Here is a 20,028-nt window from a genome sequence, read left to right as displayed (position 1 = left end):
ACCGCCAATAAACATCAAAGAAGAACAAACAACAACAACAAGAAGAAGAAGAAACCCATCAGTGAGGGAAAAGAGAAACTAAATGGACTTGATCAGATGTAGCTATGATCCCATTTTTCTCTGAGCTGAAGGATGGATGTCCCGCAGAGTCCCGGGCCGTCCTCCATCAGAGAGCTGTCTCACTGCTACCGGGCTCTTCTCGGAGGAGCATGTCCTAAACTCAGCGGTGCTGAGGTTGCGAGGCTGCTCTTTTCTGGCGTTTGTGGACAGGTGCCCGAAAGGGACACGCAGGAAGGCGCTGAAGCCGCGTGGGAACTGATCGTCTTCAGTCTGACTCTGCTGAGGAAGATCTGCTGCGGGGTTTCCGCTCACAGCCTGCACGGAGCTGTCCGGGGCCCCTGGAGGGACATCCTCAGCCTGCTGTTTGACCGCATGGACCTCATGTCTCAGCTTGTAAGTAACCTGCTGGCTGAAACCACAGACAAACACGAGGAGACGTCATCATGAAGAACCCGCTTTGCTCCTCAGGTGCTCCACTTCCAGTCTGAGGATCAGGTGATCTCACATCTGGCTGCAAAGTCTGCATCTGTGTGTGTTCTCTACCTCATCAGCACATCAGTGAGTAGTTCAAAAAAGGAAACGACCTTTCCAGAACATTCTTACCTTCAGGACTCCTGCAGTGCTGAGCTGATTCTTGTCAAATAATGAAACAATCTATGTTCTGGTGGAACATTGTAACAGACTTCTGAATGTACCACCTCGCTGTAAATGGGCCAATGTATAAAGGAGTACATTTCTCCCCAAAATACTCAGAAGTTTTTAGATTGATGTCAGAAATTTTGACCTTTGAAAAAATTTCAATTTAAAAAAAAAATTGTCTGAGATTAAACTAAAATTTTCTTTTCCTTTTAGTGGAAATGTACTCATTTGTCTAACTACAGCGCCTCAATGCTGTCATACTCTTCTGCTGGTCTGTGGAGCATAATAATAATAATAATCTAACAAGTTCATAATACAGTTTAAAGACTAAAACTGCCATATTGTCTGGACTCAAAGACCATTACATATTTTAATCTGTTAATTTTAAAGTCAAATATAGTTCAGATTATAAAAATCTTAAGACTGTGGGGAAAATGACGTATTTTCATTTTGTGTAAGCAGAGCCTTGAAACACAGAAAAAGAAATGAGAGCTGCATTCAGACTTCATCTGCTGGCCAGTTATTAAAGACCACCTGTTAAATTTGTGCATAAATCTTTTATTTGTTTTGGTTTTGTTTTTTTTTTTTAAAATATGGCTGTGACTCACACAGAGATGTTCTGTCTCTGAATGTGGCCGGACTGCTGAGCTGCATTATCTCCCACAGTTCTTCATCACAGCTTTTGATTTTCCTCTGGGATAAATAAAGTATATTTAATTTAGATTGAATTGAGTTTAATGAAGTTTTCAATAAATTGATTCCTCCACTTTGTATCCTGCTGCTGTTTCTTCTCCTAAACCTCCAGCCTGGTTTGTGATCCAGCTACATAAACAGCTAATACTGGTACACTCTGCTCAGCGGTGATTTATTTATTTTTTTCATAAAACCCCCTATATGTGACCTCTCCAGGGTGCAGTGAGTGCTGTTTGGCAGAAGCAGTGTGTGCAGGCTTTCAGCAGCTCTCCTCCTGGTCCTGAACTTGACGCCTGCCTTTGGTCTCTCACTGAAGTCATCAAAAAGCTCCTCAAACAGTCAAATCAAGGTACTTCCTGTTGGTTTCTATACATCCTGCTTCAGTCTTCAGGATCACTTGGTTCCCTTGTGGATATCTCAGAATGAGTCCTGCAGTATTTATTCTGTGCTGCACGTTGTTCACCCCTCTGCTAACCACTGAGTCTCTGTTTTTGCGTCTAACGTCTGTCTGTTCCTCCATCAGTGCTCCCTGCAGAGGTCTTGGCGGCGTTTGACTGCAGCCTGACTGCTTTGTGTTCTAAGCTGCTTCCTGAAGAGAGGACGGAGGTTGGCTTCGGCGGCTCATGGAGGACGACGTTCTGCCTGCTGTTGGACCTGCTGGAGGTTCTGACTGCATCGGGTTTGGTTTGTGGAGCTGGGCTCAGCCTGAGAAGCCAGAGGATACCTGCAGTCCAGTCTGCAGCGCTCCTGCTGACCGTCAGCTGCTGCTCTGACTACTTTGTGAAAAAGCGAATCCTGCTTCTGCTCAAGAGAGTTCTGCTTCAGAAGCTAGGAGAGGACTGGTCCCTGGAGGGAGCGGCTCTGTCTGTACGGGAGCACAGAGATTTGCGTGCTGACCGCTGTGTGCTGACTCAGTGCGTCTTACAGGCAGTGGCTGCCGACTGGCTGCAGAGCCTGCAGGTGGAACGGGCCGTGTTCTTCGGAGGGCGAGAAAAGGAAGGCCTGAAACCGGACGGCACCATGCTGAGGGCAGTCAGTCTAGTTCTTCTCAAGTCTATAGAGCTTCACCTCCAGACAGCTGCTGCTGCAGGTCAGAGTTCAGCTTTGTGACTTCATGTTGTGGGTCTGGACAGTGGTGATCTTAGCACTGCTGGACTACAGCTAAGTTCTGCATGGTGCTCGTATGTTCTCCAGGTGCATGCATGGATTCCCTTTGCTCACCCTCCAAATACATGCATGCTTGGTTAAAGCTGCAGCTTGTAACTTTTATAAACCTGTTTTGTTTGTTTTTTACATATTTGATAAAATTCTCACTATGTCACGAGACAGATAATCAGCGAAAAGATTGATCTCCTCCCTGTGCTCCTACTGCCATCTGCAGAAACAACCAATCAGAGCCTGGAGGAGGGTTTTAGCAGTGTCAATCAACATCATGTACTTGCTGCTATATGACAATGGTGAAGAAACAACTTACTGTTCCAGAAAAACTGCTTCTCCGTCATTGGTGGCTGTGCTGAACACTGATGTCAGCAATACGTTTTAGTGTAGCTGAGAGCAAGAGGAGGGTGTGAGCAGCGTGTACATAAGCATAATTCACAGCACTAAGACCCTCCTCCTGACTCTGATTGGTTGTTTCTGATTGAGTGGTGTATTCCTGCAGATGGCAGTAGGAACACCAGGAGGAGGAGGAGCTCTTTTTTTATTACATTTAATTTCCCTCTGGGATTAATAAAGTATTTTTAATTGAGTTTAAGTTATGCTTTCAATTGAGGATAATCTTTTAATCCCTTTGATTCCTTTTGCATTTAAAGACTGTAACTCAGAACCTACTGCAGATTTTTTGTTTTTTAATTTGGTACAGGCCTTAGAATAAAATGTTGGAATTGGAAGTTCAGACCTTTTTAAGAAAACCATAAATCAGTTTTGGTCAGGAAAAGTCTGATCTGTACTTCTCCAGATCTTGCTGAATTTCAGCGATATAACAACTGGAGTCTAAAATCATGTGTACACTTTGGGAAGCATAATGGTATTTCTGTGCCCCATGCAGGTGTGGACAGAACCTCAGAGGTTGACTCATATCTACAGAGTCTGTGGTCCTGGTTGAGGAGGCTGGACGTCTCTCAGACTGAAGTCAGTCACTCTTGCAGCTGGCTCAGCCTGCTGTTTGGAGAACAGGATGATGACCTAATGGAGGCATCCAGTGCATCTCTGTCCATATTCCTCAGCTACAGGTAAAACAGATATTAGCTGAGTGTGTCATTTACTTTATTTAATTGCTTTCTGACTACATGATGCAGATTGAAGTCCAGAATTATTCACAGTCCTGGTCGAGTTAGATTTCCAACTATTTCCACTCAATCAAGAAGTTTGTTTCTGACAGGAAATGAGTTGGGCATCCCTCAGAACTCAGAGAAACAATGTATTTTTTATACCTACAAATGTAAAAGAGTAACTTATAGATTTAGTTTATTTAAACAAAGGCTTGTCAAAATGTATGTTCTTAACACTGGGCTATAAAAAATATTTTTTTGGAAGTTTTGAATTGGATTAGGACTATTTACAACCACTGAATCCAAAAATGACATCCATATTTCTTTGATGAAGTCCAAGTCTTTGGAAGGCCTCTGTACCATCACCCTAATCTGTAGCTGTCTGCCTTAAAAAAAATACTTCCATTCACTGCCAGGGGTATGAATAATTTTGGGCTTAGTTGCAATTGAAAAATGTTAAAGTTGCCCATCTTTAACAGAAAAACTGTAAAGAAAGTGCTGATTCTTTACACGTGAGCGCTCCTTCAGGCAGGGAGGACTAACTACCACGGGGACTCATGTCTTCCAGACGGTGTTCAGGCTGGGACAGTTATTCAGTGCTGGAGGCAGCCTGTGCATCTGGATGCAACCCTCACTGCCACTTTGTGCTGCTGCTGCAGAGCCTCTCCTTTGACCACAGCATCCTCCTCGACTTCCTCATCTCCTCGGAAACCTGCTTCCTGGAATATTTCGTTCGCTACCTGAAGTACCTCAGAGGAGACTGGCGAGGCTTTGCTGCGGCGTGCGGACACAGAAATGTGAAGCGTCTTGCTGATGCTCATGGGTGTGAGCGTGGTGAAGGCCTGCAGCCTGGAGGTTCTGTCCCACCACTGGAAGGCTCCAGTTCGGGCTCTGGGCTTCGGCTTGTAGAGTATGACAGTTCTGACGAGTCCAGTGAAGAAACCCCTGATGGGAACAAACAGTCTGAAACCACAGCTGCACTGACGACTGACAGGAGTTCCAATCTGAAAACCAAACCCAGTTTATCAATGATACAAAGTGAGAAAGTGTGTCCAACTGCAGCAGCCGTGTTGGAGGAAGAGACATGTGACGTGTTGGACAGAGTCGTCTCCTGCCTGTCAGAACTCAGACAGGTGGTGACGAGGCTGCAGACTAAACAACTCTTCCCGTACAACCCTTCATCGCTCCTCAAGCTTCTAGCACAAGTAGAGAACTGTTATCAGAGGTCACCACTTTCATAAGCTGTTTGAATGAAAAATAAACTATTTTTGAAAACTTCATTAGCCTTCCAGAGTAAGATGTTTTTAACTTGAGGCGTGTCACTTCTATGATTTTAATTTGAGAGTCATGTGAAAGAGAGGACCACCCTGTCACTGCAGGGTTACAACGATGGGCTGCAGCTGTGTCTACCATCCAGTAACTTCCTGCTATCAGTGTGTGAATGGAAAATGACTGATTTCATGTAAAGCGTCTCACAAAGCACTGTATAAGACTGAAGTCATTTTATTACAGGCATGAGAACGTAGAAACAATCTGATCTAAATGTAAGGCAGATTGACACACACAGCAGAATCCAGCTCATGTTTTACTGAACAAAAATAATGGCACATTTAGAAAAACACTGAACAAGTAAGGCTTGTTTGGAAAGGTTGGAACAGGGTCCTGACTGGACATACACAGCGAGATTCATCGCTCTGTATGTACCTGGATTTATTTGGACTCATAACAGGGTTTCTGCTGTTTGGAGCTCGCCGATGCCTGGCATATCGACAAATTTGTGACGGACTGAGCCAAAAATCTCAGACTGATGCTGTGAGACAGAGGCGAGAGTTGGATGCGATTCTTTCGCAGACAAACTTTGGACGCTAAAACTCACTAGCGGGATGGAATCGATCTCGGAGAAGTTGTTAGTTTTCGGCCCGATGGGAACAACCACGCTAATTTGGATGGTTGGAAATGTACCGGTTGAGACTTTGGGACTGCTAAAAATTTTAAGTCTGCCTGTTCTACAGACAATTTGTTTATTCTGAATCTGTCTCCCTGTGTCTGCCAGTCTTCGTTGACTGGCTGGCTATCTTAAATCTCCTTGAGTTTATGTAAACAAGTCTCTCCTTCCTATCTCCTCCCTCCTTCCAAATGACCGTATGGCAGGACTCAAGGACGTGTTCTGAGATAATACCACCTCTCTCAGAAACTGTTTTCACATGGGAGAGCAGGCTGTACGAAATCCATGGTCCAACCGCAGACTCTTCTCATTGTTTACAGATACATTACCCTGAGGTCACTGCCTGCCTTTGCTGGCCAGGTCTTGAATGTTGCTACTTGTGCTATCTTCCCTAGATGTGTCGGTCCTTGCCCTTGTCTGTCTGTCTAGTTTATTCATTATTTGTTAGAAACTGTGGAGTACTAACCATTTAACCCAGAAAAAGAATTAGTACAAACTTAGAATCCAGAGACTCACTATTTAGACCAATACTTTACTTTTTAGATTACTCTAATATATTAATTTTAGAAATTGTTGAGTGTACACTATTTGGACCAATACCATACATTTTGAATAACTTTCTTAGGTTATTATGCAGAGAGTCTTCTATTGTAACCCAGAAAAAGAATTAAAATGAAATTAGAATCCAGAAAAAAAAATCTTATTACTTAGAAACTGTGGAGTACTCCTTACTTTTACAAATATAGAACATACTTAGAAAGTCCATAGAATACTTACTTATAGTTATCTAGCAACCCAGAAGAGGAATTAGAACGAACATAGAATCAAGAAAAAGCTACTTCCAGAACAGGAACATTTACTTTTACAAATTTGAGCATACTTAGAAAGTCCAGAGGACACTTACTTACTTACGCTTGTCTAGAAACCCAGAAACCCTATTCTTCCAACCCAGAAAATGAATTAGACCAGAGGATACTTATTAATACTTATCTAGCAACCCTGAATAGGAGTATCTATTTTATATACTTTGGATCAACATTATTAGATTTTTTTTCGTCTTTTGCTTTTTGCTTTAGTTGGTTATTTTATTTGTATTTCCTTTTTAATTTATGTAAAGCACTTTGTATTGCCTTGCTGCTGATAATGTGCTAAATAAATAATATTACCTTATCTCAGTGAGAAATACACAAAATAATAATGTACCTAGCTTGAATGTTCCAGGTTATTTGCTGTCTAACTGCCTCTGTCGGCTCAAATAGAGTTATTCTGGGCATTTTTTAACAAGAACATGCCTACTAAGATTTAGAACAAACTGAGGAAAAAAGAGCTTTAACTCAGGGAGAAATGTATAAAATGGGCTCTTTAAAAAAAGGATGCCTAGCTTAATGTGTCTTTGATCACTGTTGTAAGCTCAAATACATTGTTTTTAGTTGCTTTGAACAACAACATGTCTGTATTTAAATCGAGTTAGAAAAAGTTGGGGGATAAAGAACTTTATGTTACAGAGAGAAGCACAAAATGGACAGGTTTAAGAAACGGATGCCTGGCTGAATGTTCCAGTTTACTTCTGTCTGAAAACCTCTGTAAGCTTAATATCAATGTCTTTAATGGATTTTAATAAGAAAATCCCCAAGGTTTGTTTTTAATGGAGTGAAAATAGAAAACAATAGTTGTATCTCAGTGACTGATGCACAAAATAGACTGATTAAAGAAACATATGCATGTCTTGAATGTTAAAGTACATTTACTATCTGAACACCTTTGTAAGCACAACATCCTTTTTTAAGGTGTTTTGCATAAGAACATGTCTGAACAAAGTGTAGATAAAGTTAGAGAAACTGGAAAAAAAGAGCTTTGTCTGAATGCAAGATGCTTTAACGGCCATGTCTGGAGGGTCCTGCCTCGGTTCTGGGCTATTCAACATTATGAGCACAATTAGCAAACTGCCTATCAATTTGTGTCATTTTAGAAATAAAAAATCTAATAATACAATCCTGTAAATGTCTGTATCTAAAGTAAAATCTAATTTAATTCAGATCTTATTTGCTTCTTTTCTTTACATGGCTCTCCTCTGAGGGAACCTGTTATTTTGTGCGATATCAGAAACTTGGTAAAGGAACATTAAGATCTCCTCAGGGCAGTAAAACACCTGATGCTGTTTGTCAGCCTGCCTTTACTTCCTGGAGGGGAGAAAAAGACCTTCGCAGGTAATTGTAGCTGTGCTGGGCGTTACTAAAAAAACTTATACAGAGACTAGTTGCTGGGAATCTGCGTGCGTGTGTGTGTGTGCGTGTGTGTGTTGGGGAGGGGTGGTATAAAGGGCTGTCCTGCCAGCCTTCATTTCTCACAGCAAACACAGACAGCCACCTGGAGTGGAAACAACTGCCCTTACCTTCTGTGTTTGATGGCAGTCAGTGGATAGGTAAGTCTGTTTTACTTTGACCTTGATATGTGATATTTAATCTGACCGTCACTCACTGTTTTGGCTTTTTTTCACTTTTTAAGTATGTGTAGCTCTGGGCGTAGAAACATTGAGCCCTGAAGGGTCATTTATCTGTCCCAAAGGTTTGTGACGTTTGTCCTAATGCTGTAAAAAGCCTGTCATTAGTCACTTTGGATAAATAAAACCTTTTTGTTTGAGACGAACAGGATGTCGATGTCTGGGTTAGTCCTGTGAGCTCAGAGCTGAAATCACTCCTGACAGAAGTTCCTCCTGATTCACTGGAGATAATATCGGCTGTGATACAGTGGAATTATTGCGCTTCATTATTTTTGGCTTCATTCATAACAGGTGTGGTTTAAACAGAAATACACAATAATACTATTATAGAACAAAAATATCTTATGCTTCAATTGTGCATGAACTACAGTTTGAACCAAGTGAAAAATAAAAGGAGTCACAAATGAATGGCATGAAGCAAGCTTCAGCTTCTTCCTGTTCAGTTTCAGGATCAGTGGTTTGTTATGAATCAGCCGGCGCGGTGACACACTCCCTCACTGTGTGCTCAGCTTTGTTTGTCAGCTCAAAGGAAAGTCAGTAATATGGGTTGCCTGGCTCTGGTCTCCATTAACATTGCAGTAATTTATATATTTATGAGTGTGTGTGTGTGTTTTTATATATGTGGGCGTGTGTGGTGAGAACATAAGCTGTTGTGTTCAACTTTGTTGCATTATTGTACTATATTTCTATTTGTAACCTGCCAAGGTTCCACCCCATATTTAAAAGGTGCCAAGGTGAGAATTAGCTTATGCTATAACATGGTACAGCACATTGGATTCTGACATTTACGTTTGAGCAGTGCACTGTCTGTTATTTAAGTAAAGTTTATTATTCTTATTTATTTATTATTAATTATTATTATCACCTCTAAGACAGGAAAATCTGAAGGGTGTGGTCTGCATTTATGTTTAGCCCCCTTTATTCCGGTACCCCAAATGAACTCCAGTGCAATCTGTTGCCTTCAAACCTGACATTTTAAGTCCAAATTCCTTCACACTCCTGGCAGATTTAGGTTGAAGGTTGCTTCACCAATGTGTTTTCTCTTGCTCAAAGTAATATTACTGTTTTGGACTTGTATCTTTCTGTGAAGGGAGCAAAAGATTAGCGTGGTGACCAGGAGGCCAGGAAGCTCCAAGAATTGGAGCAGCTCATAAACCATAACTTGGAAAAAAATCAGTAGGCTCTTAATCCATCAACATTTGACATTTTTAAGAAAAAATAAAACACAGAGGTTTATGGTTAACTAGACTTAACAGAAAAACTAATAAATTATGGCCAATGGCTGATATTCACATTGCCACTGATTCAGCGCCACCAAGCCCTCTGACCACCATCAGCAGGTGAAGCGTCTTGCCCAAGGACACAATGATAGAGACAAACCAGCAACCTACAGAAATAATCCCTACTTCCTGATACGTTGAGTTGATTATTTCTTTGTTGTAGTAATAATGTCTTAGTGTTGGAAATCCTGTTGACATTGATGAAGAAAATGCAGGAAGTTTAATTATTATCCATGAACATGCTACACTGAGTGTTAATCAAAAAACAGCAGCAAGGGAAAACTGACATTCCTGATATTTTTGTTGGGATCCTATCAGTGGTCTCAAACTCCAGTCATCGAGGGCTGCAGTCCTGCAACTTTTAGATGTGCCTCTGCTGCACCACACCTGAATAGAATAATTAGGTCATTAGCAAGGCTGGGAGAACTGATCTACACAAGCAGGAGGTAATTAAGTCATTTCATTCCAGTGTTTTGTACCTGTGGCTCATCTAAAAACTGCAGGACTGCAGCCCTCGAGGACTGGAGTTTGACACCCCTGAGTGGTACCAGGTTAGCATCAGCTCACCCTTATCATCTGCACCTGTTTCAAGTTACTTTCAACTCGGGCTTTGTCAGCATTTGCCTTGTTTATTTTGCCCGCCTGCTCTCTCTCTCTCTGTGGGTGAATGAGTCTGACAGGGAGGGACGATTGTTAAAAAGGCGTGGATTTTAAAACCAAGAGAGCGATGAATAGGTCAATATTTGTTTAGGAAATATGGCTGTTTGAACAGGGAAATTGTCACATCTTTAAATGCATACTGCTTGGTGGAGGTTCTCTCTGGAAATTTATTTTTACTATTCCACTTAGACCACAGGAATAAATAAAACACAATAAGAAATGACTGGACCCTGTGCACGTGTGTTTTCTCCAGGTTTCCTTCCTAAAACGCCACATTAGCTTAGTAGCAGAGTCTAAGTTCACCTCAGGAGTGAGATAGTGTGTACATTACTTGGATACAACTGATAACATTTTCTAATGAAACTGTTCTTTTGTTTGTTGTCTCATCTTCGCACCCTGTTTGCTTTGCCTGCTTAGAAAGGAGATGTTGGACACTCTGTACCAGTGGTTCTGGTGGGACAAACTGTGGCTGCCAGCTGAGCTGTCCTGGGCCGACTTGGAAGACAAGGAGGGTCGGGTCTATGCCAAAGCCTCCCATCTCTATGTCACAGTCCCCTACGCCTTCAGCTTTTTACTGGTCAGATACCTGTTTGAAAGGTAAGAGTTCACATGCAGTTACAATATGTGTTACGTATAGTATGCATTTTTTCTACAAATAATGAACAAGTATTAAATGTAGTTTAAAAGACTAACAAAAGGACTCTATGCATTTATTAACAATACACTGTCTTAAGAACAAAGTTTGCAATAACAGAACGGAATCATTCTTTTCATTCAACTGTTTCTGACATATTATGTGGGCAGAACTTTTTTCTTGTGTGGTTTCTGATAAATATAAAATGTGGGTATGAGATGTGGTAGAGTGGGAGGGATATAAACTTCCAAAGAGATAATGTACTTAAGTTCTTGTACAGTGGCCAAAAAGAACTTTGTCCTTGTTTTTCCCACCTTGAGTAAAGAACAGACACTATCTTGGTGTTCTTGAGGATTTGGTGTTGGACTTTAAAAAAATAGTTAAGCTATTTACTAAAGCAAAGTGTAACAGATTGTAAATTGTTTAAAATAAATTGTGTAAATTATTTTACATTGTGCAAACAATTCAGTGAATTGTGTAAATTACTTAAAGTGAATCTCCAACACTGTGCAGATGGTTTATAGATGTTTGTCTGCTTTGAATGACTTTGTTGGTTGTTTATATTTAGTTTTGATTTAATGGCGCATGTAGTTTTCCATGTTTTATTTTGGGCCTTATTGGGTGCTGTAGCCAATCAGGGTTGGCCTTATAAAATCTGGCAGCAATCAGTTTTACTGTGAATGGCTGGAAAACAACTGTCTACGAGATTCAAATGTCTGGGTAAACAAAAACAAATGATTTGCATTCCTCCAGTGAAAGCAGTGAGGTGCGTTTTGTTTTGTCATCCATCGAGGCTCTGCTGAATGTTGATCAGGGCTAAAATCTCAGAACTTACTGTAGGTTCTTAGAAAATAAGCATGCATGTGTAAATAAAGTACAGTACAGCACTTTGCCAAGAAATTCATTCCTATTTATCTTTTTACACTTTGTCATGTTATGATCACACACTTCAACTTATTGTAGTCAAGTTTCTAAAAAGTATTTTACCATACAACCCACCTAGTTTAATTACAATGCCAATCAATGGGAAAATTGCCTATCTAAAGAAAACTAATTATGCTAAGTTATTGTCTCTGAAGCAGTCACTCTACTGATCAAGCATGTCGGGACGGTGAAAAGAAATGTCTCCTTTTAACAAAAGCCATCTGACGCCATTGGCTCAGGCTTCATATGACAGAAACAACACAACAGAAATACATCCAGATCCGGAAAGTATTTTCAATGGAAAGGAAATCAAGTACATGAAAATAATAACAGCAATCGCTCCGTTTCTCTCAGGAGAGACACAGTTAAAAACTGAAACTCTGAACCAGGAGTATTTCTACATCCTTCTCCACGCTGACATCCTTCTCCACTGACACTGCTCCTTCTGAATGTGTATTTCATGTGATGCAGGTGGATAGCAACACCACTCGCAGTCTCTGCAGGAATCAGACATCGAGTCCATCTGAAAGTAGAACACAACCCCATCCTGGAGAACTACTACAGCACTCATAGTAGAAATCCACTTCAGGTAAAACAGTAAATTAAAAATGTACCAACCAGTAAAAGAAAGAGTTATGTTTAAAAGAGAAGAACAGCAAGTTTGTTAATGTTTAAGACCAACAAAACTTTAACATGAAAATTCATTTTGACTAACTCTGTGAGGATGAAAGGCTTGGTGAGTTTGCATGATGTCCTTGGGATCATCATGTTTTTTTTTTTTTTTTGGGTACTCCAGTTTCCTCTTACAAATTAGGTTAGCTTACAATGCTACTTGTGAATGATTGAGTCATTCACAGGAACACCCACCTCATGCCTACTGGTTGCTTGGAATAGATCCGGCGTTGTCTATGGAGATGCAGTCCCTCTCATGTCATTGTTTTGCCTATAAACATTGTGGCTGTGGGGTTGGTGACTGAATTCCTTACTTTGAACTGGAAGAAGACCAGTCTGGCAACTGGTGTCCTAATGAAACCTTGTTGCTTTGTTCAAAACACTGAAGGTTTACAGTACAACAGCTTTCCTATAGCCGGGTTCTTAAGGCCCCTGGGCCTCCACAGGCTGGAGCTTTTTTAAGAGCTGTGGTGCAGCTATGCAAATACACATTTGTGAATAAGATCAATTGTGTCACAGAAAATCCCTTAAAATGGGTCCAGACTCCGGTAGAGTCAAACTAAACTATTTTTGAGATATTTCAGATTCCCGAATACAAGATGTTAACACAGAAATGATTGAGAACATGTTACCTTTAAACATATTTATTCAGCTTGTGTGTGTTTAATTCCAGGCTGATATTAATGGGCTGTCTAAGAAAAGCAGTTTGCCTGTCAGGCAAATTGAACGCTGGTTCAGAAGAAGACGGAGGCAGGACCATCCTGGAGTCCTAAAGAAATTCAGAGAGGCCAGGTAATATTAGTCAGCTAAATAAATATAAATAAATGTTAGTGACTAAATAAAGCTAACATTGTGACATGCCCAATATGTGATTCCAATAAGTTGATGGCCATAAAATAAACGCCACATGGAGCTAGAATTTATATTTATAATATTTCATCAATGTTTAGAACAAACTACAGTATATTGCCTGGTCTAAAGGTTGTCTAAACTTTAAACTTAACTGATAATTTCATAAGGTCCACATTATTTGCACTTTTTCCTTTTTGAGAATCGCACAGACTGAGCACTTTTGATTAAATAATGCAAATTGAGTCTATAAGCTGAAATTGGATGTTGTGTGGAGATTTAATACAATAAAATCTGCTGCAACAACCTAAACTGTAAGTTACTGAAAAAATGTATGATGTACTATTCAACCACAAAACTTTATGAAAATCATTATTTTCTCAGAAATCTGTGTTTATTATTATTTCTCTGTGTTTCTGCTCTGGAGACTTGTTCCTGGATTTCTCGTGGCGCGTCTCAGATGTTAGTTCAGTTTGAAATCAAGCTCCCAGGGTTTGGAGGAAGAGGGGAAATGTAATCTGCTGATTCAGTGTGTGAGCGCAGCAGTCGACCAGGACAAGAGGAAGATGAGGGACACCAGAAACAACAATGCAGCAAGCTGAAGGTCACGAGCAAAACTACTTGGCCTTCATGAACTCCTCAGCAGAACCTCAGGAAGATTCCATCCACATTGCATTGATTTAGCAGAAGGAGCCCAGACCGAGCACTGAGTGCAGACTCTGTACAACAATACATGGCCCTACTTTTCAGAACTCTGCAATTAAAAGAATACTTTTTGTTGTTCTGATGGAATATTCTAATTAGTAAATGTATCTTGGGTTTTGAAATAATCACCAAAATGAAGAGAAATTAATGTTCTTCATCCCATACCACCTGGATTTATTTAATAGAAACACTTTGCTGTCTGATTCTTAAATAAATGAACTTCTCAAATACATGAGATGCACACATTTGAGTCACTTCAACAGTTCATTGTTCTGTCTAAGCCGATTAGCAAGAAAACAGAGTTCAAATAGCCACATGGGAGTTACCTCACGGCTGAGGTGTCATCTTTGATTGTGTAAGTGTGCAGTTGTGTTTGTGATGATATTATTTCATTAAATACTCATAAATGTGCTATGTAATTTGTGTGCATGCAATGTTTCTTCTGCTGCTGCAGTTGGAGGTTTGTCTTTTACCTGTCAGCATTTATAGGAGGAATCGCAGCACTTTATGATGTAAGTATGAAACGCATTAAAGGGGCAGTATTATGTAAAATGACTTTTGAGCAACCCTGATACCTTTCATCATAAACATACCTAGAGTGTTGCTTTGACTCTGTAATGCATGCATAAATACTTTAATCTCCATGGCAACAACTCAGTTGTGCAAAACGCCCGTTTGGCCCCAATGCCACCTTTGAAGCGAGCAGCTTCCAAGATTTTGAGCTTCCGCCTTTACAGAACAGACCTTCCCGCTTCTCCCTCACTCAGCTCCTTCAGACTAGCCAGCAGCAATTAGCAAACACCTGGTGGAACTGCACATCTGCTGAGCTCATCATACAAATTACTTCTCAGCTGGTTAAAATGTTGGTAAAGAGTTAACAGATGAGAAATGTGGTAACTTTCTGAAGGCAGAGTTTTTAAAGAGACAGTGGCCCAATTTCAAAGTGTTAAATTACACAGTAAAATTTCTTTTTAGTCATCTTTGCTAAATTCAGCATTTTTATAACAACTGAAGGTAACAGTTTCAGTCTTGCACTATGTGGCTGCAAAATACACAATACTGCCCTTTTAAAAGATATCTCAGTTTCAGTAGCTTCTGCCAATTAGATTTTCATTAACTGACCAATTATGATTTTCTTTGTGTCGATATTTTACAGAAAGAGTGGCTGTATGACTCTAGACAAGTATGGACAGGTTATCCAAAGCAGGTTTGTTTATTTAATTATATTTTTCTTTACAGATAACAACCAAAACTTTGACATTTACATTACAATTTACAACAATTTAATTAAGCAAAAATATAACCCAGATTGATGTTATGTTAGCACCTGTAATTCTTTCATATATGGTGACCAATTTATAAAACGTTGGTAGCAGCAGCAAGGTTGCAGGTTTGAGTCCCAGCCTGTGCTCTTTCTGCATGTCGTTTATATGTTCTAACCATCCATGGAACAGGTTCTCTCTGGGTTCTCTCACTTCTTCTACAAACATGACTGTTAGGTTAAATGGCCTCTTAGTATGAGTGTCTGTTAGTTGTTCTGTGTCTCTGTGTTTCCTTCTGATGGTGACCTCTCACACACTGTCTGCTGCAGACAGGCAACTCCCTCCGAGCCCCACCCCTTGGAGATGAGATGTTATACTGAATGGAGTTGAAATGGAGAGCACAGTTATAAGGAATAGTTCTTTTGTACGTATAAGTGTGTCCTGTTGTTTCATTTTGTCCATGTCTGTCCACAGTCCATGCTGGATTCTCAGTACTGGTATTACATCCTGGAGATGAGCTTTTATGGCTGTCTTCTCTGCAGCGTTGCTTTTGATGTCAAGAGAAAGGCGAGTCATGCACCTGAAAGATCAAAACGTCAATTATGTTTCTCAGTTTCAGAGTTCTATGTAAATTATGTGTAATTTCATGTTAAATACTGAAAGTTAAAATTTTTCTGAAAGTTAGAAATTTAGACATGAAAATACTGTACTGGCTGAAACGAAAGCTTCCGTAGGCCGAAAATTAAAAATGTTCTCTGCACTCTGCTGAGAATATTTATTTCTATTATTGGTTGATATCCTTTCCTCTGTGTATTTTTGTGTTAAATGAAGGATATCATTTTGTTGTTTGCAATTCAGGACTTCAAGGAGCAGATCATCCATCATTTGGCCACTCTGGTCCTTCTGTCATTTTCCTGGTGTGCAAATTTCATCCGAGTAGGAACCCTGGTCATGCTGGTCCATGATGCTTCTGATATTTTACTGGAGGTCAGTGAGAAATATGAATCAGAAGTTCGGACACAATTATAGTTAAGCCAGAGATTTTAGTCATAACATGCTGTATTAATACACTTTGAAATCTTTGCACAGTACCAGTTTACTTAGGCATAGGTCCTGGATTCACTAACAGAATCCTATGTGTCTTTGCTGTCGAGGGATCTAGTTTGTCTTGGACCCTGATCTAAGCTTTCATGACATCACAGAGTTTCCTTCCTGAAACCCCTCCCTGTTTTGGTAGCTCAAGCTAAAGTGGGTTTATGCAGTGCATTGTGGGATGAATAGTTCCCAAACCAGCCTTTTGTAGTTTCAATTCTTCATAGCTGGAGATCAAACAGTTACACCAATTTGACCTCCTTCTCTTAATTGTTTGAAAAAAAAATAATTATTTGTGTGTCTTACAAAATTGATATATATAGATTTACATGTTTGTACATTCAGACCAAACTGAAATTAAATCCCTTGTTTGTGTGCATATACTTGGCAAATGAAGGTGAATTTACTAGGTTACAGGACCAAAAGATGGTCTGAAAGAGGCTTTAGGAAAACGGCACCAAAACAGAAAGAAGGAATCAGAATTTTCAAATTATATACCTGCCAAAATGAGAAACTAATTAAAAACTACCACACAAAATGAATGTATCAGAGGAAGAAGCACATAACACCATGCTCACCGTCTCATGATGTCAGTATTGCATGCCAGTCTTTCAATATTGGTTCCTTTAGATCAGTGTTTCTCAAACTTTTTCAGGTCAAGGACCACTTAATCTATTTAACAGTCAAGGACCACCTAACCTGAAACTGCCCCCCGATAAAACTTAAAATATGATGCAACCTGAAATGGAAATATTAGTCTCATAACCATTGCAAGATCTTAGCATTCTGTTTACTCCCCTTGTCCTACAGTCAAAAATGATCCGCCCTAACAAAAGCCCCACAATAAAGCAGCTTACTTGAATTTGAAATCTAAAATCTATTTTGCATGACGAAACAATTTATCAAATCAACTCAATTTAGTTTATTTTTTTTATCATGTGTTTTTTTGTTATGCAGTTCAAAAAGATGATCAACAGTATTACACTTTTTATAACTGTCAATTTTCTTTCACACAGTAAAGGTTTATTATTGTAATTATAGAAATGTGAAGTAAATACTTCTGAATTAATTATACTAAAAGGGAAAAAGTCAACAATTTGTGACGTTTTTTGTCAGCAGTTCATTCTTTTATATTTTTTAGGAAGTGAATTATAAAGATACTTTACTCATAGCACAAAATGTGCTTAATTTTGTGGACAATTTTGTTCTTATGTTGAACAAAATCATAAGAACAACATGATCAACATTTTATATTCAACACCTATACAAGCATTCCATTGCTTTTATGTTGAAGCAATAAAATGTTGAAGATGTTCAAAATAAGAACATCTTTAACATAAGACTTTGAACATAAGATGTTCAAAATCGTATGTTTTGAACAATCAAAATGTTTGAAACTGCAAAATGGTTTTAAGTCAGTTTTTAGGATTTTAACACAATCCTATGGTAAGCTAGCTGTAGTGTCACACGTTGAGCTCACGTCACGGCAAGGAAACGGTCGTTTACGTGCAGTAGCACGCAGTAACCACTAAGGGGCGGCCGCAGACCACCAGTGGTCTGGAACCATAGTTTGAGAGAGACTGCTCTAGGCAATGAATAGTTCATTGCTGTTCATTAATACATGAGACATGTATTGGTATTAATTGCTTAAAAACTCATGTTTGTTTGTTTTTTAAATTTTTTTTCAGTCTGCCAAATTATTCAACTATGCAAAATGGGAGAAAACCAGCCATGGTCTTTTTGTTGCGTTTGCCATTGTGTTTATGGTAACACGACTGATCATCTTTCCGTTTTGGTAAGCTTTTCCAAGTGTTCCGATGTACAACTACAAAACATGATGCACAGCCACATGTTTGCATGATTACGTAGAATAATAGATATTTCTGATTTTGTGATTTGAGCAAATCAATTTGATTTGTTCAAATCAAAATATATGTTCATGTGCAGAATGTATATGGTGATTGGTATTATTTTATGCTTTATATGTTTAAAAGTTTACTTCTTTTCAAATTAAAGTATTTTATTCTTTATACACAAACATAACAACACAACTCAAAGGCCCATACAAAAACACGTCAAACCAAAACTAGATGAATAAAATGCTGAGAGCGGCCGTATAGACCTTTCAGACTCGCCAAAAATATCATAAGAATGTTAAGAAGTGAATAATAGTACAGGATGAATAAGTGATTAATGCTGATCCGATTCATGTATTCTGTTTTCTAACTGTTCACACTGGGGGGAAACACTCACACCAGTAGTTGTTGTTCTTCAGGTTGATCCACTGTACCTGGGTCTACCCGGTTCATCACTACCCAGCCTTTTTTGGCTACTACTTCTTCAATGTGATGCTTGTGGTTCTTCTCTTCCTCCACATATTTTGGGCCTACCTCATCTTCCGCATGATCAGGAAGTTTCTGTTTGGCACAGTAAGTTGTTGTTCACAGTTTCTGTGAGACTGTGTATGTGTTAGTGGATTGCGTCAACTCAAAAGTTATCTGTGTTGATATGGTTGATGGAACACAGAAGTGCATAAATGCAGCTTTGGACTCCATATGGTCAACAGTTATCAAAGCCTACTGCACAGCACCTCAAACCTAAAGGATTTGGACAAAAGCTACATCATATACAGGTTGTGTAACAGAAGAACAATACTGCAGGGTTTCATCTAGAAGCGAAGGTAAAAATGTCCTCTGCCACTGTCCATTGACCATTGCACTGGCACTGGAAATGACAGACCTTCTGATATACCTCCCATGGTATATCATAAGTTCATTATAAGTGTAGGTTTTCCCTATTTGTTTAAGCAAAAAAACATACCCATAGAATCGTTGTACTTCCCTTCAGTAAATCTGAGGCCATGTTTTCTTCAGGTAAACCGTTTCCCTTATTTAACTTTAGCCGTTGGTCTCACACCTTGAGGAACAGTATTCCTAACTTTGAAAGTTTAATTATTTTTTTCCTTAAACTTTTCTGTGTCAAAGCTAACAAGAGATGAGAGAAGTGACAATGAGGAGGAGGAAGAACAAGAGAGCAGCCTAACAGAGGATGGAGATGTTCAACAACACAAGCCCTTCAATGGACTGTCAAGAGATGCAGCCAGTGAGAAGAACGGATGCTTCGGTTTGTCTCCGCCAGAGAAGACCTGCTTATCAAGACTATGTCATGAGCTGGCTCAGTGTAACCAGTAAACATGGAGATGTGACAAAAAGAGTAGAGCTGATGGAAAAACAAATCACAATTGATTGTATGTTTGTTATTTTTACAGATACTGAAGTAAAATAAAAAACCCTTACTTCTCAAGTGGTATAATGAGCAATGTGGGAAACAGAGACTTTTTCCCCTTGTGTTCTGTTTGTTTTTATTTGGGTTAAGTTTCATAACTCATGAATACATAACCAGCTGACCTGCAATATAACTGGAACATTTCCATGAGTTTTGTGATGCTGATACTAATGTGGAGCAGGTCAGTTTGCCTGTTTATGTCCCATCCTAATTCTGTTTAGTACACATGTGCTTCATCATTGTGCATCAGTTTGTTTTTCTAGGTGTCAAATATGTTCAAGAATTTAACACTATGCTCTCATGAAGACTTTATATCTCATTTCTACTGACTGTGGTTCTGAACCCTGGTTAAGTCAGTGGATTCTGGATTGTCAGCACATAAAATTAGATATGAAACCACCAAAACTGCAAATGTACAAAATGGCAAAGAGCAAAATACCCAGGATGTATAGAAAGACTGCATTCAGTAGAAATGGTCACATTTTACAATAACTGTTTAAAAATGAAATAATTACATTTTAAAACCTACAATCAAAAGGTGCCTGTATAATGGGTTGT

General features: G+C 39.4%; 2 protein-coding genes across 2 annotated transcripts; both read left to right on the top strand.

Moving 5' to 3' along the window:
• On the top strand, nucleotides 1-4,942 carry lins1 (lines homolog 1). Its single transcript, XM_028015848.1, has 6 exons — nucleotides 1-453; nucleotides 529-618; nucleotides 1,609-1,741; nucleotides 1,916-2,482; nucleotides 3,440-3,623; nucleotides 4,231-4,942. Exons 1-6 carry the CDS (start codon nucleotides 133-135, stop codon nucleotides 4,901-4,903), a joined length of 1,968 nt encoding a protein of 655 aa, XP_027871649.1. The 5' UTR covers nucleotides 1-132; the 3' UTR covers nucleotides 4,904-4,942.
• Nucleotides 4,943-7,895: 2,953 nt separating this feature from the next.
• cers3a (ceramide synthase 3a) lies at nucleotides 7,896-20,007 on the top strand. The gene is made up of 11 exons (XM_028016093.1): nucleotides 7,896-8,029; nucleotides 10,465-10,644; nucleotides 12,077-12,194; nucleotides 12,951-13,069; nucleotides 14,286-14,343; nucleotides 14,988-15,038; nucleotides 15,568-15,660; nucleotides 15,952-16,080; nucleotides 17,874-17,980; nucleotides 18,461-18,614; nucleotides 19,170-20,007. The coding sequence occupies exons 2-11, from the start codon at nucleotides 10,472-10,474 to the stop codon at nucleotides 19,374-19,376; spliced, it is 1,209 nt and encodes a 402-aa protein (XP_027871894.1). The 5' UTR covers nucleotides 7,896-8,029; nucleotides 10,465-10,471; the 3' UTR covers nucleotides 19,377-20,007.
• The last annotated feature ends 21 nt before the right edge of the window (nucleotides 20,008-20,028 follow it).

This window comes from Xiphophorus couchianus, chromosome 4, assembly GCF_001444195.1.
Source record: "Xiphophorus couchianus chromosome 4, X_couchianus-1.0, whole genome shotgun sequence".
In the NCBI taxonomy this organism is placed as follows: Eukaryota; Metazoa; Chordata; class Actinopteri; order Cyprinodontiformes; family Poeciliidae; genus Xiphophorus; species Xiphophorus couchianus.
The sequence above is the reverse complement of the archived record's forward strand: the minus strand, read 5'-3'. Positions and strand labels throughout refer to the sequence as shown.

Bases quoted from the DNA above. Each gene is read 5' to 3' on its own strand.
- lins1 (XM_028015848.1), top strand. From the start codon at position 133: ATGGATGTCCCGCAGAGTCCCGGGCCGTCCTCCATCAGAGAGCTGTCT. The intron at 454-528 runs GTAAGTAACCTG...TTTGCTCCTCAG, and splicing joins TGGACCTCATGTCTCAGCTT to GTGCTCCACTTCCAGTCTGA. The intron at 619-1,608 runs GTGAGTAGTTCA...TGACCTCTCCAG, and splicing joins TCTACCTCATCAGCACATCA to GGTGCAGTGAGTGCTGTTTG.
- cers3a (XM_028016093.1), top strand. From the start codon at position 10,472: ATGTTGGACACTCTGTACCAGTGGTTCTGGTGGGACAAACTGTGGCTG. The intron at 12,195-12,950 runs GTAAAACAGTAA...GTTTAATTCCAG, and splicing joins ATAGTAGAAATCCACTTCAG to GCTGATATTAATGGGCTGTC. The intron at 18,615-19,169 runs GTAAGTTGTTGT...TCTGTGTCAAAG, and splicing joins GGAAGTTTCTGTTTGGCACA to CTAACAAGAGATGAGAGAAG.